This window comes from Nuphar pumila, chromosome 9, assembly GCF_984573655.1.
Source record: "Nuphar pumila chromosome 9, dmNupPumi1.hap1.1, whole genome shotgun sequence".
In the NCBI taxonomy this organism is placed as follows: domain Eukaryota; kingdom Viridiplantae; phylum Streptophyta; class Magnoliopsida; order Nymphaeales; family Nymphaeaceae; genus Nuphar; species Nuphar pumila.
In genome coordinates, this window is record NC_143257.1 from 114,701,701 (window position 1) to 114,717,325 (window position 15,625).

Sequence of the window (15,625 nt, forward strand, 5' to 3'; positions counted from 1 at the left end):
TCAAGTTCCGACTTGAACTTCCTTTTGAATCCAATACTCGTGTTGGACAAATTATTGTGCTGAAAATTCGAGTCTTCAAACTCAATTCTCACTCATTTCTTATATTTGAAAACCAGGTTCCGACTCGGATTTTCCCTTTTGTATATTCTTATTTTTAAAGTCTCAAGTTCCGACTTGAATTTCCTTTTGAATCCAATACTCGTGTTGGACAAATTATTGTGCTGAGAATTCGAGTCTTCAAACTCAATTCTCACTCATTTCTTATATTTGAAAACCGAGTTCCGACTCAGATTTTTCCTTTTGTATATTCTTATTTTTGAAGTCTCAAGTTCCGACTTGAACTTCCTTTTGAATCTAATACTCGTATTGGACAAATTGTCGTGTTGAGAATTCGAGTCTTCAAACTCAATTCTCACTCATTTCTTATATTTGAAAACCGGGTTTCGACTCGGATTTTCCCTTTTGTATATTCTTATTTTTGAAGTCTCAAGTTCTGACTTTAACTTCCTTTTGAATCCAATACTCATATTGGACAAATTGTTGTGTTGAGAATTCGAGTCTTCAAACTCAATTCTCAGTCATTTCTTATATTTGAAAACCGGGTTCCGACTCGGATTTTTCCTTTTGTATATTCTTATTTTTGAAGTCTCAAGTTCCGACTTGAACTTCCTTTTGAATCCAATACTCGTATTGGACAAATTGTTGTGTTGAGAATTCGAGTGTTCAAACTCAATTCTCAGTCATTTCTTATATTTGAAAACCGGGTTCCGACTCGGATTTTCCTTTTTGTATATTCTTATTTTTGAAGTCTCAAGTTCCGACTTGAACTTCCTTTTGAATCCAATACTCGTATTGGACAAATTGTTGTGTTGAGAATTCGAGTTTTCAAACTCAATTCTCGCTCATTTCTTATATTTGAAGACCAGGTTCCGACTCGGATTTTCCTTTTTGTATATTCTTATTTGTGAAGTCTCAAGTTCCGACTTGAACTTCCTTTTGAATCCAATGCTAGTGTTGGGCAAATTGTGGTGTTGAGAATTCGAGTTTTTAAACTCGATTCTCACTCATTTCTTGTATTCGAAAAAATCGAGTCCCGACTTGGATTTTTCGCTTTTGTATATCCTTATTTTCTCAAAAATCCGGCTTGAATTTCCCCTGTCGATCTGATGCTCGTATTTGGATCAGAGTTTTCCTAAAACTTCCCCTTCAGGATAAGGGATAATCCTGAAAACACCGACAATCATTCTTATTCAATTCTCAAGTATCTTAGAATGTCGGTCTCCTGTTCAAATCTCCGTTGAAAAATCCAGTGCTCGTGCTGGTATGCATTTTCGAAAACCCAGTGCTCGTACTGGGGTGCATCTCTCGAAAACCCAGTGCTCGTGCTGGTGTGCATTTTCGAAACCCAACGCTCGTACTGGGGCATTTTTGAAATCCAGCACTCGTGCTGGTACATCTAGCGCTCGTGTTAGTGTCTGGCTGACTGATCAATTGGCCCTCTCGGTTCAATCTTTGCACTAACCAATCATCAAAACTCAAGCTCTAAATTCTCAATTTCGACCTTCGGGTCATCATTTTACCAAAAAATCAATCATCTTTCTCTTGCAAAGGACCCTCTTCAGTTAGAGTTCGAGGGAGCTCGTTCCTTTCGCATGCAACCATCTTTCGTTCGCAAGAACCCTTTTTCCAAGGAGAGTTTGAAGGGACTCGTTTTCTTCGCGAACAGTTTGCAAAACAACAACTAACTTTACACAAAAGAAACCTTTAGGGAGAGCTTCGACGAAAGTTCGTTTTTTTTTGTGGCCCTCATTTTTTTTCATCTTTTGGCCAACCCTTCACAGAGGACCCTCTTCTAGGGAGAGTGTGATGAACTCGTTCCCTCGGTGATACTTTCTCAACTTTATTTTTTTCGGCCGCCTTTCCATAAGAGAAGCCTAGAGATAGGGAGTTTTGACGAAAGCTTAATTTCTCTTCGAAAGTTTCGTTTTGCAAACACCTCCTCTTTCATGGAAGAGAGGAGTATTTCCACCTTCCCATTCAGGTAAGGGCTAAGCCTGAGTCTCTCTTTTGGGGAAAAAGAGAGGAGAATTTTGTCACAGATGTGTCGATTCGATATCAAGCGATTTCTTTCATCAAGGATTTTAAGAATATTTTGCCAATTTGTTATCAAGTCATTGTTGATCTCAAAATTTTCATCGCATAAAGAATTATCTCAAACTACTTTTAGTATTATTTCCAAAGGAGCAAGACTTTTGCGAAATAAGAATTGAATTCAAACTTTTTCTGTTGGTCAACCAAGAGGATGAAGAAAAATCTTCGATATGACCGGCAAAGGAAAATTCGATGATGTTGAAAAGCCATGAGTGAATTGATATTGATCATAGATATGGCACATTCTTAAAGACCATTCTTTGGCAGTAAGACAGTGGAAATATCCTGGGCTGTAAAAAAGAACCTACCCAATTCATATCTCCTCAGTCATTTGAGCTGTAAATCAAATATCCGCAAAAGGGATATCTCAATTGTCGTCAAGATGAAGATGAATTATGCGAGCTAGATCTCCGGGGCTAAAGAAGATTTGGATCATCTCCGAGATGAAGGAGTTTGTGAAGGATCCTTCCAGGGAAAGTTCAGATCACCGTCAAGATGAAGGCGAATGTGATGGACCTACCGACAAACCCTAAAAGATATTTGATTTCTGCCATCATCTAGAGAATTTTGACCAATGAATCTATATCATCAAGCCTAACTCCTGAGAAAAACAAGGATCGGAACATCTCCAAGATGAATGAGTTTATGACGTACCCTTTCCCGAAAAAGAGAGAAAAGTCAGAACATCTCCAAAATGAAGGATGATGTAAAAGCCCAAGAAAGCTTCATGATTCAAAAGAGTGCAAAAGATCATCAGGGGAAATGCCCAGGATATCAAACTGCCCAAAAATGTCAGGAATCACCTTTATCTATGTGAAATTCTTTTATCAATATCTTTTCACTTAATTACTTTTATAAAGCTAAGAATATTTCCTTTCTTTTCATATCAGAGAAATTGATATCTTTCTTAAAGAAACTCAACAACAACAAATTTGAATTTGACTCTTGATTCTACAGAGTTAGCTCAATTGAAGCTAATACTCTAGGTGGAAAGAGGTGATATTTTCAGGCACAATTCAATCATTTTTTAATCAACTACAATTTTGACATCTTATTGGCAATATTTTCTCATTATTCCAAAATGAAGTGTGAACTTGATGTTCGATTTGACGTATCCTGACGTCATCCCTCCTTAGGACTGAAAAGTCCTTTCTTTCCGTCTGATCTAAGCGCTCTCAGATTTGCACACTTCTCTGTGTTCCCCACTGTCCCACCATAGACGGTTCTCGCTTAGGATAAGAGTTAAGCCTGAACCTTTTACAAAAGGCCTGTTATTGTCAAAAGCTATTTTCAGTCTCAGCAATGAGGCGCCCAAGAACAACCCCTTTTCAAGCTTTAGGGACCCCCATTTTCATCCTTTTGCAAACCCCTCTCGGGCTTGTTGTGCAAAGTCTAGAGGTCCCATCACAGTTTTCTCGCTCCTCAAAGATTCTGTATCCACTCAGGCTAAGGATTAAACCTGTTACTTCGCTCCTCGAGGTATCTCCCAAACCTTCTGCGAGAGGTCGTCTGTTTTTAGAAAGCTGATTTTAGTCTCAGCAATGAGACACCCAAGATCATCCCCTTTCCAAGCTTTAGAGAATCCCTTATTTTTCTCTTCTCGCAAACACCTTTCGGATTTGTTCGTCCAAATTTCGAAGGTCCCATCATAGATTCTTCACCCGAGAATTCCGTAGGGTTGCCCCTTTCAGGTTAAAGGTTAAGCCTGAGCCTCGCTCTGCGAGGTATCCTTCCATTCAGGTTATGGTTAAACCTGAGTCTCATTTTCGATTAGATATTCTTTCTAGTCCCACCACGGTTTCTTCATTTGAGGACTTCGTGCGATTCCCCCCACTCAGGTCAAGGGTTAAAACCCGAATCTCGCCTTGGCGATGCATTTGTTGTCCCATCACGGCTTCCTCGTTCGAGGATTCTGTATGGTCGTCCCTTTCAGGATAAGGGTTAAGCCTGAACCTCGTGCCTCGAGGTATTTTTCCCTTTTCATGTTTGGGTTAAACCTGAACCTCGTTTCGACGAGGTAATCCCTCCAGTCTCATCATGGTTTTTCCCACAAAGGAATCCATACTCTGTATATCCATCCAGGAAAGGATCATGCTTGAAATTTCATCTCACGAGGCATTTCTCTCAAAATATCCCATCAAGGTCATCATATATTCCTTTCTCCATTTAGGTTATTTTGAGATATCTTCGTCCCATCCAGGTTAAGTGCTAAACCTGAGTCGTTCCAAAAGTTGATCTTGTCTCACCCATGAGACCTGATCAAAATTCTTATCTTTCACCATTTCGGGATCTTCACCCAAAGTCCCATCACGATTTCTCATTTCTATTTATTCAGTCATATCATTTTCGAGGATTTCGTCTCCCCCAAGCCATTCAGGATAAGGTTTTAAGCCTGAAAAGCCATATTTTCGAAATGATTCTTCCACACCCAGTTCAAGTTGGCCAACTGGGGCATTTTTCAAAATTTGGAGTGTTTCTTTGCCACTAAGCTCGGCTTTCAACCGGCTTAGTAGCAAAGAGGGGCATCTGTGAACACCCCAAATTTTTCAAAATGTCGTAAATATCCCCTTTTGCCTCTGACCCTCATTTTCCGACAAAATCGAGTCACTTTTTAACAAAAAACTCTGGTTTATTCTCGAATTTTTCTGGAATCAAATCAATCTTCTTATATCTGACTTGATTTTGGTCCATATCCAGTTAAAATCAAAATCTGAGCCTCACTATCCAAATTTTGATCAAAATTCATAAAATTCCAAAAATAAATTTTTGAAAGGATCAAACGGTCCATTCGGCATTTGTTTGGGTCCATTATCCTATAATCCTCGATTCGAGAACCAAAGATCGAATACTTTCTCGAAACCTTGGATCCGAACCCATTGTCTAAGAAAATTTCAAAAGTTTTCTCAGAAGACTCATCTTTTGTACATATTTTTTTTAAAAAATACAAAAATAGTTTTTTTTTCTTTCTTATTTTTCTTAGATTTTAGAATATTATTCCAAAATCACAAAAAAAAGTATATATAGAAAATAACCAAAAGATACAATATGTATATATATATATAAAGAAAAGAACAAAAAAATCAAAATATCAAAAGAAAGAAAAAATATATAGAAAAGAAAAAAAATAATAATAAATATTTCTTTTTTTGAAAAGCCTCTTTCTGAAGAAACCCCTTTTTTAGAAAATCGGGTAAGGATCCCCCCCACGCCTTATTAAAAAACTGGAAACTAAGGGCCCCTTTGGCGAAATTTTTTCTTTTAGGTTTCTTCAAGGAAACCCTTGGCGAGAGGAAAAGAGGGAGGCGACACCTCTCGCCTCTCTCACAAAAACCCTCTAGAACCTTCCCTTTCGCTACCCTCCATGGACCCTCCGATCGCCCGAGCTCCTCCTCCTTCGTTCATCATCAACAAACCTCGCCCGATCATCCATGACCATCTTCTTCAACCCTTGGATCATCCTCCCCACGGATGGTCCGTCGATCCCTAACCTCCCCTCTCTCTCGATGCTTCTTCCCTCCCTATATAAACAGAGCCAGGGGAGCGGAGAAGGGGGAGGACAATTAGCAAAAAGGATATCCAGCTTCGACCCCATTGCCAGGCAACATCCGCCATTAACATCTCCATTTCCTCACACTCGGGAGTCGTGGTCTTTCGATCTCTTCCAACCAACTGAAGAAGCATCGTCTCTCTCTCTCTCATCCAGATTTTCGCAGAGATCCGGTGAGTTCTCCTTCTTTCCTCCGTGATTTTCTTTTAGATTTTCATTGGATTTTATCGTTTTGGCCCCCATTAATGCACATCCCGTAAATCCGATTTGCATTTAGCAACACCGGTTTACGCAGTGCTACATCAACGGAACCATCGTGTTTCCAACATTTTTGGTCTAGTGATTATGTTGCTACTTTTGTTTTTTTCCTTTTTTTCCTTTTTTCTTTCTTTCTTTCTTTCTTTCCCATGTTATCACTCTGATTTCCCGTTCGTATTAGATTTTTTGCGCTATCTTGAGGGTTTGGTCTCCATTTTTCTTTTGCCCTTGCCCGTATATCCATTACAGGTGACTTCTCATGTGCATTCCTGATGCCAATGCTTATTTTCCCATTCACACTTGATTCCCCGTATGTTGCACCATATATGTTTAAGATTTGTTTTTATCTGATTTTCATTTTGGGCATCGTATCAATTTGAGCATCCAGTGATATTCATTTGATTCAATTACACTGATTCGGTCCAGCAATGCTGGTTTGATGTGGTATTGGCTTTTGGGTTGATTAATGGTCATTCGGGAGATCTGTTGATCTGTTTGTTGTTTTGCATATTAAGCTTGTTAATGATTAATCCATTGTTTGGATTTGGTATGTATTTGGACAATTGGTGGACCCATTGATTCGCTTGTTGATATATATTGACTGTCATTGAAATCCACTGATCTACCTGCTGGATTTAGATGTTGGGTTTTTTGTAGCAATTGTCTTTCAAACATCTGCTAGAGGCCCAGAATACATCCCATCACTTCAGAAACCAAAGTTGGCTAAAGTTGTTGAGTTTCCTTTCAACAGGGTTACTTCAAATGAGCGTGAATATTAATCGGCGAAGAACTAAAAAATCAAAAGCATTTCTGTACAATTTTAGTGAGACAAGTGATTACTAATTCTTTTAGACTCTTTGGTGGCCATGGTATATATATAGCCATGACCAGGATAACATTGACTAATGCTGAATATTGACACTGATTGTTCTTGGTTTATGGCCACTTCTTCTAAGTTCTCTTAAAGGCATCCAGTGAGATATCAATACAGGATTCAAAAGGCAGTAGGGAAGCTAAGCCGAATTGATGGGATGATTAGAAGCCTCTGTAGACATATTGCTTGATTGATGCTTTAAGCCTCATTCCTGATTTTCCTGATTAAGATCCAGCTTGCTGAAGGCCTAACATCTTTCGCACCCCCTTGAGTGACTTGGAGTATCCAGCAAGGTTACCCGTTCTCAGAGATGCAATGGAAGTATTCATGATTTCTAAATAATTTTGCCTTGAATCATGTTGGAAATGCTTCTGTAAGTAATTCTCAGATCAGTGGATGGATCCAACTATGGTCTTGGTCTCTAAAATGTTTTTTGTTCCTTTATGTGTCTGACAGAACATAAATGCTTGTGAGTTTCATAACATGTACGTTCTGCATGCCTGTATATCTCCTCCCTGTATATGTATGGCACTATGGTATTTGCATTCCACCACACATATCCATACCACTAGGCCTCATCACTTTATAGCAGCACATCATCCTCACATCCGTTATAGCATCATGCATAGTTTCATTACTTCCTGTACTTTGTTGTAAGAGTATATGTTTAGGCCATTTCATTATTCATATGTTGAAGTTTTTTTTATCATACTCTGTCTCTTCATATCCCCTGCACACCTGGATTCTCACACCAGCCATCTCTAGCTCTTTCCATTTCACCACTCAACTTGTGCAGCAGTCATGTCACCGTACATACACTTCCATAAACTGTTGCTACGATTGCCAGCGTCATAAACTGACTGTTAATATTGATTACAGGTACGGCTCTGTCATTTGCTAACAACCCAATCGTGGTGTTGAATTTTTTTGGTTAAAGAAGCAAAAAGGTAGGCCTTGAGCTCAAAAAAATTTTTTTTTTTGCTTGACTGAATTTCATTGCAAAAACTCCTTTTATTTGAATTTCACTTGGCTTCCCTTAGATGTTCTAAACGTTGATTTCTATTAAGAGCTTCGATGGAATAAGGGTTTTAGTGTTAATTTATTAATCCATTGGTTGTTTAAGTTAAAACAGATTTATTAAGCAGGTCAGTTAGGCAAAGTGGTTAGTTCATCAATTATTAGGTGTTCATGTATCGTTGGTTGTCTGTTAAGTAAATTGTTGATAGATTAGTAAAGTAATTAGTATCATTAGTTGCTTGGTAATTAGTTAAGTAGCAATTAGTTTTTAGCATTGTTCCTATTTAAAGATTGTCATTTAGATTTCTCCCATTTTAGTATACTGCGCCTATCTGCACTTCCAACGTCCATATGCTATCATTGCATTACCACAACATATGCCTCCCGCATTGTCAGCCTCTGCATACCATCATTCGTTATAATTCACACAAGCGTACCCTGCGGTGTGTTCAACTCCCTCATGTTAATATAATCAATGTATGTAAGAGAGTAAGGAAATAACTGTAGGCCAGGATGCCCCTATGCACAGAACCAAAATTTTTTTTTTTAGATAGCTCACTAAGATTAATCTGACAGATTCACTGGTAATTGATGATTAGGATTGATTCGTGCATTCACATGTCAAAATAGGATGTTTTTCTTGCCTCTCTTGATCATATTCGTTGTATATTCCTGAATCTTCTGGTTGAACAAAGACCTTCATTAGAACTTAGCCTCATTTGGCACTCATATGTTTAGCTGTGACATTTATAATCCCATTGGTGCAATACATCTGTGTACATTTTTCTAGCTGCATCAACTTCGATATAACTACCTGCACTTTACCAAGTGGCACTTGTAATCTAGCATTGCTCACAACAATCAGGTTTGGTTGGGCACAACATCCAAGTTCAGGCCTGAAATTCCAGCATTTTTCATTATTGAGGTAGTAACCAGGCACCCTGATGTTCAATCATTTTTTTTTCTTCCTCTAGATTTCTGCTATGAATATGGTATTATCTCATAACTTGTTGGTGATAGTATATTCATGTGTTGCCATCATTCCTGAGATCTGTTAGTGGCTTTTACATGCAAAAGTCGTTTAGATAGTTGGACTTTTACAGTTTGTCAAACGCAGAGGTGTCCCTTGCCATTTGTGCTTATGCACTGTTTTGCATCACACTCAAGTTTCTATCTTGTTTACAATCAGAATCCTTGATTTGTCGCATGACAGTAGGTATCATCATTCCACAGCAGTACCCATCGTACCCATCCATCCCACACACGGCATCTCCTTTCATTTGCCTTCCCCTCACGGCCGTACCTCACCATCTTCCCTCCAAATCTGTTGCACAGTAGTCTTACACTCTGCTGGACCTTCACGTTCCAGCTCCATTATCACTCATAGCATCACCAAGTATGTCATTACACTATCTTCCACCTCTTTCCTGCTGCTACATATGCATTACAGGCACACAGCCCCATTACAACACCTCCAACACCTATGTAACTACATGACATTTAGCTCATATCATGCATCTCAAACAGTTTAGGACATTTTGTATGGATTTCAATGTCTATTTTAGTTACCTTAAGGCATTATGCCGGTTCTCATATGTAAATTAACTTGAATATGTCATTCTAATATAGATTGCATCATTTATTTTGCATTTTCTATAATATGAGATATATACCTAATTGCTTCAGGAGTAACCTCTTAGGTTCAATATGTTGTCATGTAAATTGTTCTTTATATACTTTTGGACTAATTAAGTGTTTTTGCAGGGAATATATAGAAATTGGTATTTCCTTGTGAACTTAAATTAATTTCAAGTTTGTAATAGCTAGATATCAATGAGAAATTTACATTCCTATCTTAGATAGAATGAATGAGCATTGTAAATATCATGAATTACTTGTTTTTCATGCATTTTGCCTTTATTCCTCAAATTCTCACAAATGGCAACACGAATGGCACATGCACCATTTCGTAAGAGGTAAATTAATCCTAAGTTGATGATTTACATCAACGGCCATAGTCGGGATGTAAACAAGACTTAGTATTTTTATCTTTTATAAAATAACACTGGATCCACACCAGATCCTTTTCAAAAATCATCATATTTTCAAATATTTATTTCTTTTATTAGAGTTTAACTTAAAATTGGCTCGAAATATATACCAATGGCCATAGTCAGGGTATATTGAGAGTTAATTTCATTTTAAACTCTATAAAAGCACAAAATAATGTTTTATTCTTCACCGGAATTTAAATATAGATTTTTATATAATACATTCAATGACCATAGTCAAGGATGTATTATATTTTTCATCTTATTCAATTCATGTAAAGAATGAAATATGGTTTTTAAAATCCAATTTCAAAATTTTAAATTCATTCATCACTTAGGGTAGAACTGCATCATATTTTCAAAATTTCTTTTTCAAAACTCCAAGTGATGTAAATATCTTCTTCAATCAATCTTCAATTCTTGTAAAATCCAATTCATCTTTTCATTTTCAATTCTATTCCATTTTCAATCTCAAAGTCCAATTTAAACTTTGAGATTTCAAGTCCATTTTATATTCAAAATTTCCAATTCAAATCAGATTTCAAAGTTCAATTTGACTTTGAAATTTCAAATTCATTTTATATTCGAAAATTCCAATTCAAAACAGATTTCAAAGTTCAAATTGACTTTGAAATTCAAAATTCAATTTATATTCAAAACTCAAATCAAAATCCAAAGTTCAATTTAACTTTGAGATTCTTTTCATCCTCTAAATTCCAAATTCAAGCTTCAAATTCAAAAGTTTAAATTGACTTTGAAATTCATTCGTATATTCAAGATTCAAATTATAAATTTCATTTTTCAAGGTCAATTCAAACTTGGAAATTCTTGATTTATCTTCTGAATTTAACAAACTCCAAATACATTTTAGGATCCAGGATTCAACATTCATATCGGATCTCAGACTTCAGATCCAATTCCACTTTAGGATCCAGAATCCAATTCTACTTTGAATCTCAAACTTCAGATCTGCTCCATTCTAGGATCCAGAACCCAATTCTATATTGGATCTCAGTCTTCAGATCCACTCCATTTTAGGATCCAGAACCCAGTTCCACTTTTTGGATCTCAGACTTCAGATCCAAAATCCATCTTAGGATCCAGAGTTCAACTCTATCTTGGATCTCGGATTTCAGATCCAAATCCATCTTAAGATCCAGACTTCGGATTTGAATTCCAGATTTCAAATCAAATCCCATTTTCAATTCCAACTTTCAAAACCCAATTCCATTTCTTTTCCATATTTCAAATCTAATTCTATTTTTCAGATTACATTTAGATCTCTTAAATTCATTTCTATTTTTAAATACCATTGGATTCTTCAGATCCACCCTGATTCCAAACTTTGAAATTTTGAAATTCAATTCTATTTCAAGTATTCATTTCCTTTCCTAAATCCAAGTTTGAAATTCAAATTCAACTTCAAAGTCCATTTCTGACTTTGAAGCCTCATTTCTTTATCTCTCTTCTTCAAATCTTTTTTTTCAAAATCAAGATTTATTCTTCCAACTTTGATTTACTTCAAAGACTTTCTCTGATCTATCTCAAGTTCCAAAGTTAGATTCAATCCCCCTTATCAAATTCATCTCAAAATACTTGGAGATTTTCAAAATATCTTTCAAAAAGAGCATACATCCTTGCATTGCACAAGCATGATTCTTTGTGCATTTAGAGTTAGAATAAATTCTTAGACAATATTTAGGCAAAGCAAAAGGCATAAATTCGATCCTTGGTTCGATTACCCCTGGTAAAGGTGCCAGGAACGGTCGAACCTCGTACCGACGAGCGAATCCCGTCTCTCCATTTTTTTTCCCACAAATATTTTCAAAACGGATGTGAGTTAAATTTCTAAATAATTTCAAATTAAGGTCAAATGAAACCCCGCAAAAGAGTTCATCTTTTTCTTTTTTCTTCTCTTTTTCTTTTTCTTTCCTTTACTTTTCTCCCTTCAAAAAGAAGAAAAATAAAAGTTAGAAAAGGAAAAAAGAAGGAAGAGAGAAAAACCACAAGAGAAGAAAATTTTTGCAATGATCACAGGCGGGTGGACAGATGACCACCCATAATTGTAAAAAATGACCGTATTGGTTCAACCCTTGTTGGGCTCAAGCTGATATTAGGACGCAAATGGGTGGAAGCTCCGATCCAACTACGGTCAAGATCAGATCCCAGTCATAACGTGAATCCATACAGGTGAAGTAGTCGGTTGACTGAGTTATTGGTGGACCCGATACCAGGCAATCTCGCACACTAACCGGATCCAGAAATTCATTTGCGTGATTAAAGTGGGAATGAGGATAAAGATCCCTTGGGTGGGCCCACAAGGCTGTCTCTGATCTATCTGCCAGCTGGGACACGCATCAGCGTCCTCGGCGGCATGTGTGAGGATGGGCAACCGCCACGTGTACGAAAGATGTGGTGGTCGGATCAAGCGGTCAGATGATGAAATTACTAATATAATCATGTACACGTGGACGATTAGTCAGATTACTTAACATATGCTGTTCCTTCTTCGATCCAACCTTTAAGGGCTTTTTGGTTATTTCCACAAGAGACGACGTCGTTCGGAATTTTCTAATACGCGTCTCACGAACGGCCCCACATCTTGTCCTCCACCACCAACTCAACCGAGACACCCTTAAAAAGAGGCCGTTCCATCTTCTCCAATTCCCCTGTAAAAGGAAACCCCAATTCCCAGAATTCCCCCGATTCCGCAGCAACAGCCAAACAAGGGAAATCGCGAGCGATGGCACAGAGGGAGAAGGAGGAGACGGAGTTGAAGGGGCTTGGCCTCTGCGCCAACAATTGCGGCTTCCCCGGCAATCCCGCCACCAACAACCTCTGCCAGAAATGCTTCGGCGCCGCCGGTATCCCGATCTCTCCCCCACCGGTCCCCTCCAACTCCTGCCGCGAGTCCCCGAGGCCCGCCGCCCGATCTCCCGCCAGCGCCGTACCCTCGTCGCTGGAACCGTCGCGGAAACATCCGGAGGAGTCGTCACCGCCGCCGTCGCGCGAGGAGGCCGATCACCGGCCGAACCGGTGCTTCGGATGCCGGAAGAGGGTGGGGATGACCGGATTCCGGTGCCGCTGCGGCGAGCTGTTCTGCGGCAAGCATCGGTACTCGGATCGGCACGTGTGCACGTTTGACTACAGGGCGGTCGGAAGGGAGGAGATCGCACGTGCGAACCCGGTGGTGAAGGCGGCCAAGATCGTTAGGATCTGAGGGCAAGATCGGTAATTCGCTTTTAGAATCTCATCCCTTTCGGGGGGGGGGGGGGGGTGATTTGGGGGTTGTGTGTTTGTGCAAATCCGTTATGTTAATAGAAAAAAAAAAAATCATCTCGCCTTTTTCATATCATGGGTGTATGATTGCTGTTTTCTTTTCCTCCCTCAATTTTTGATATTATTGTTTGGTTGATGGAATTGGGATTTGTGATGGAAATGAGAATTCATCGCGAGATCGGGCAGTTTTCTTGGTGTGGCTTGGATTACCAGAGGCGAAATGAAAGATTGTGGTGTGAATCAGATTCTGTTGTGGTTTCTGGAATTGAAAACGGGATTTGATGAAATCCCCGATTTGGTAGGAATTGCGAGATTGAAGAGTATCGTGATCGGTGTAGCCATGGAATTCCCCATTATGATTTTTAATTTTTAATCAATAAAAAAATTATTGTTGGTATTTTAATATTTTAAAATTTTCAACAATATTGAAAATAATAAAAATTTAAAAAAATTTAAAATTTCAAATAATAACTCTAAAAATCGGTGTCTAAAACTACTTGTCCACTTGTGTCACCAGTAAAGTAGCTTGCTGCCAAAATAGCGTGTCCCTGTGACAGCTACTGTGTGATGATGATGATGATGGATGGGTGGTGGTCATTTCTCCAACACATTTTTTAAGTACAATTTTCCATTTATTGTGTTGCTTCGGGTCGTTTGTTAAATTGCAATTTTCTTATATGATATATTTTTAGAGAGATCTTTTATTGTATGTTATTGACAGGGAATCAATGGGTTCCGTCCATAGTGACAAACGTTAAAAACGGCAAAATCTCGTTTTTCAAGATCTCGCGAGTATTTGAAAATTTTTTCATAAATCTCGCATTTTTTTTGGAGAATAAATTAAAAATATAAAAAGTATTTTTATAAGAAAATATTAATAAAAATTATTTAAAATAAAAATACACAATTTTTTCATGATAAATAGCTGTTTAAAACGTAAATATCGTGTTTAAATAGTGGTATTTATGATTTGTCATAAATTTCACAATATTTTAAAAATCTCACCAGAAATTATCGTTTTAAACTTTCAGGCAATTTCTCACGATATTATCGCGAGATTTTCATAAATCTTGAGATATTTGTCACTATGGTTCCATCTCCCAACTTGGTTAGGGTGCAGGGGGAACCAACCACTATATATTCCCTTTATCTATGGATAAGTATCGGTTTTAGATAATGGAATTGGTGTTTTCCTTTATTGACCTCAATGAATCAACCTCTATTTGGATTGGACATGGATAAGTGGTTTGTGGTGTTTTGATTTCTTTTTTTTTTTTAAAGGCATTTTTCTCTTGTAAAAGTATAATAAACCAGTATATATTCTTTAAGTCGCAGGAGGGCAGGCCTATTAAGTGACCAGGTTTTCATCGAGGGTTTTTCATACAACAACAACAACTATGCCTTCATCCCAAAACAATTGGGGTCGGCGATATGAACCAACAAAGAAAATCATTATGGGTCTTCCACATGAATCCTTCTCCTCCATTCATTTCTATCCAATGCCATGTCCTCGGTGAGGTTCAAAGCATTCATATCCTTTCTTATCACCTCCATCCATGTCTTTCTAGAAAAAAAAAAACAAATTTGATTTTATTTTTCGCCATAAAATTGTCTCTTAGTGTCTTATTGAGCTTCAAGGTTCTAGTAATTTTATCTGCATAAACTCAGAGGGGCGCCCCTGGGATTTCAAAGGTTTTACCAATCAGAATCCTGACAATGTATGGTCGGTAGGGCTGGCAAACGAGATGAGCTGCTCGTGGCTCGGCTCATGTTCGGCGTAAAGAGCTCATTCAAACCAGTGAAGTAGGCTCGACAAGCTTGAGCATGAACAACCAATGTTCGTCTTGGTTTGGCTCCTACAGGCTCGTTAATTAATAATAAAAATATTTTATATTAATACAATGAAGATGGTTTAAGTGTTTGGCCTGCAAGCAATAAGTTTAGAATTCAAATCCTATTGATTACAAGTTTGAAACAAAGATTGTATGAATAATATACAACTCAAGAAAGTGTACCAATGCAAAATCCAATAGTGAGAGCAAGCTTAATAGCACAAGTTGCCTCTTATGTCTAAGTAGATGTAAGGAATTAAGTGACCATAAAGCATCAGCCGGAAAGGGGCCGCACCGGCCAATAGTTGCATGTCTCCCAAGAGGCATCAAAGAGTTATCTAATATAAACATGAATATAAATACAACTTAAATAAAGATAATAATACAAAAATAATATACAAGTTACATACACTCTTGAATCAAAGGTTGTGACCCTTGAAGTTGAAGGATTACTTCCTCATTGGACATGTCCCAATCCAACCCCATTACAAATAGGTTCTTAGTGACCGGTTGTATATAAGAATAAAACTCTGTCAAAGTTGTGAAAATCCCAACATACCGAAAATCCAAAAGGCAAGAGAGGATGTGAGAAAGAATGTGTGTGTGTGTGTGTTTT

At 37.9% G+C, this 15,625-nt stretch overlaps 1 protein-coding gene across 1 annotated transcript; it reads left to right on the top strand.

Moving 5' to 3' along the window:
- Positions 1-12,551: 12,551 nt before the first annotated feature.
- Positions 12,552-13,413, top strand: LOC149828949 (zinc finger A20 and AN1 domain-containing stress-associated protein 1-like). Its single transcript, XM_090017816.1, has one exon. It carries the CDS (start codon positions 12,642-12,644, stop codon positions 13,116-13,118), a length of 477 nt encoding a protein of 158 aa, XP_089873942.1. The 5' UTR covers positions 12,552-12,641; the 3' UTR covers positions 13,119-13,413.
- Positions 13,414-15,625: the final 2,212 nt, after the last annotated feature.

Excerpts from the sequence above, each read along its gene's own strand:
- LOC149828949 (XM_090017816.1), top strand. The coding sequence starts at position 12,642 with ATGGCACAGAGGGAGAAGGAGGAGACGGAGTTGAAGGGGCTTGGCCTC.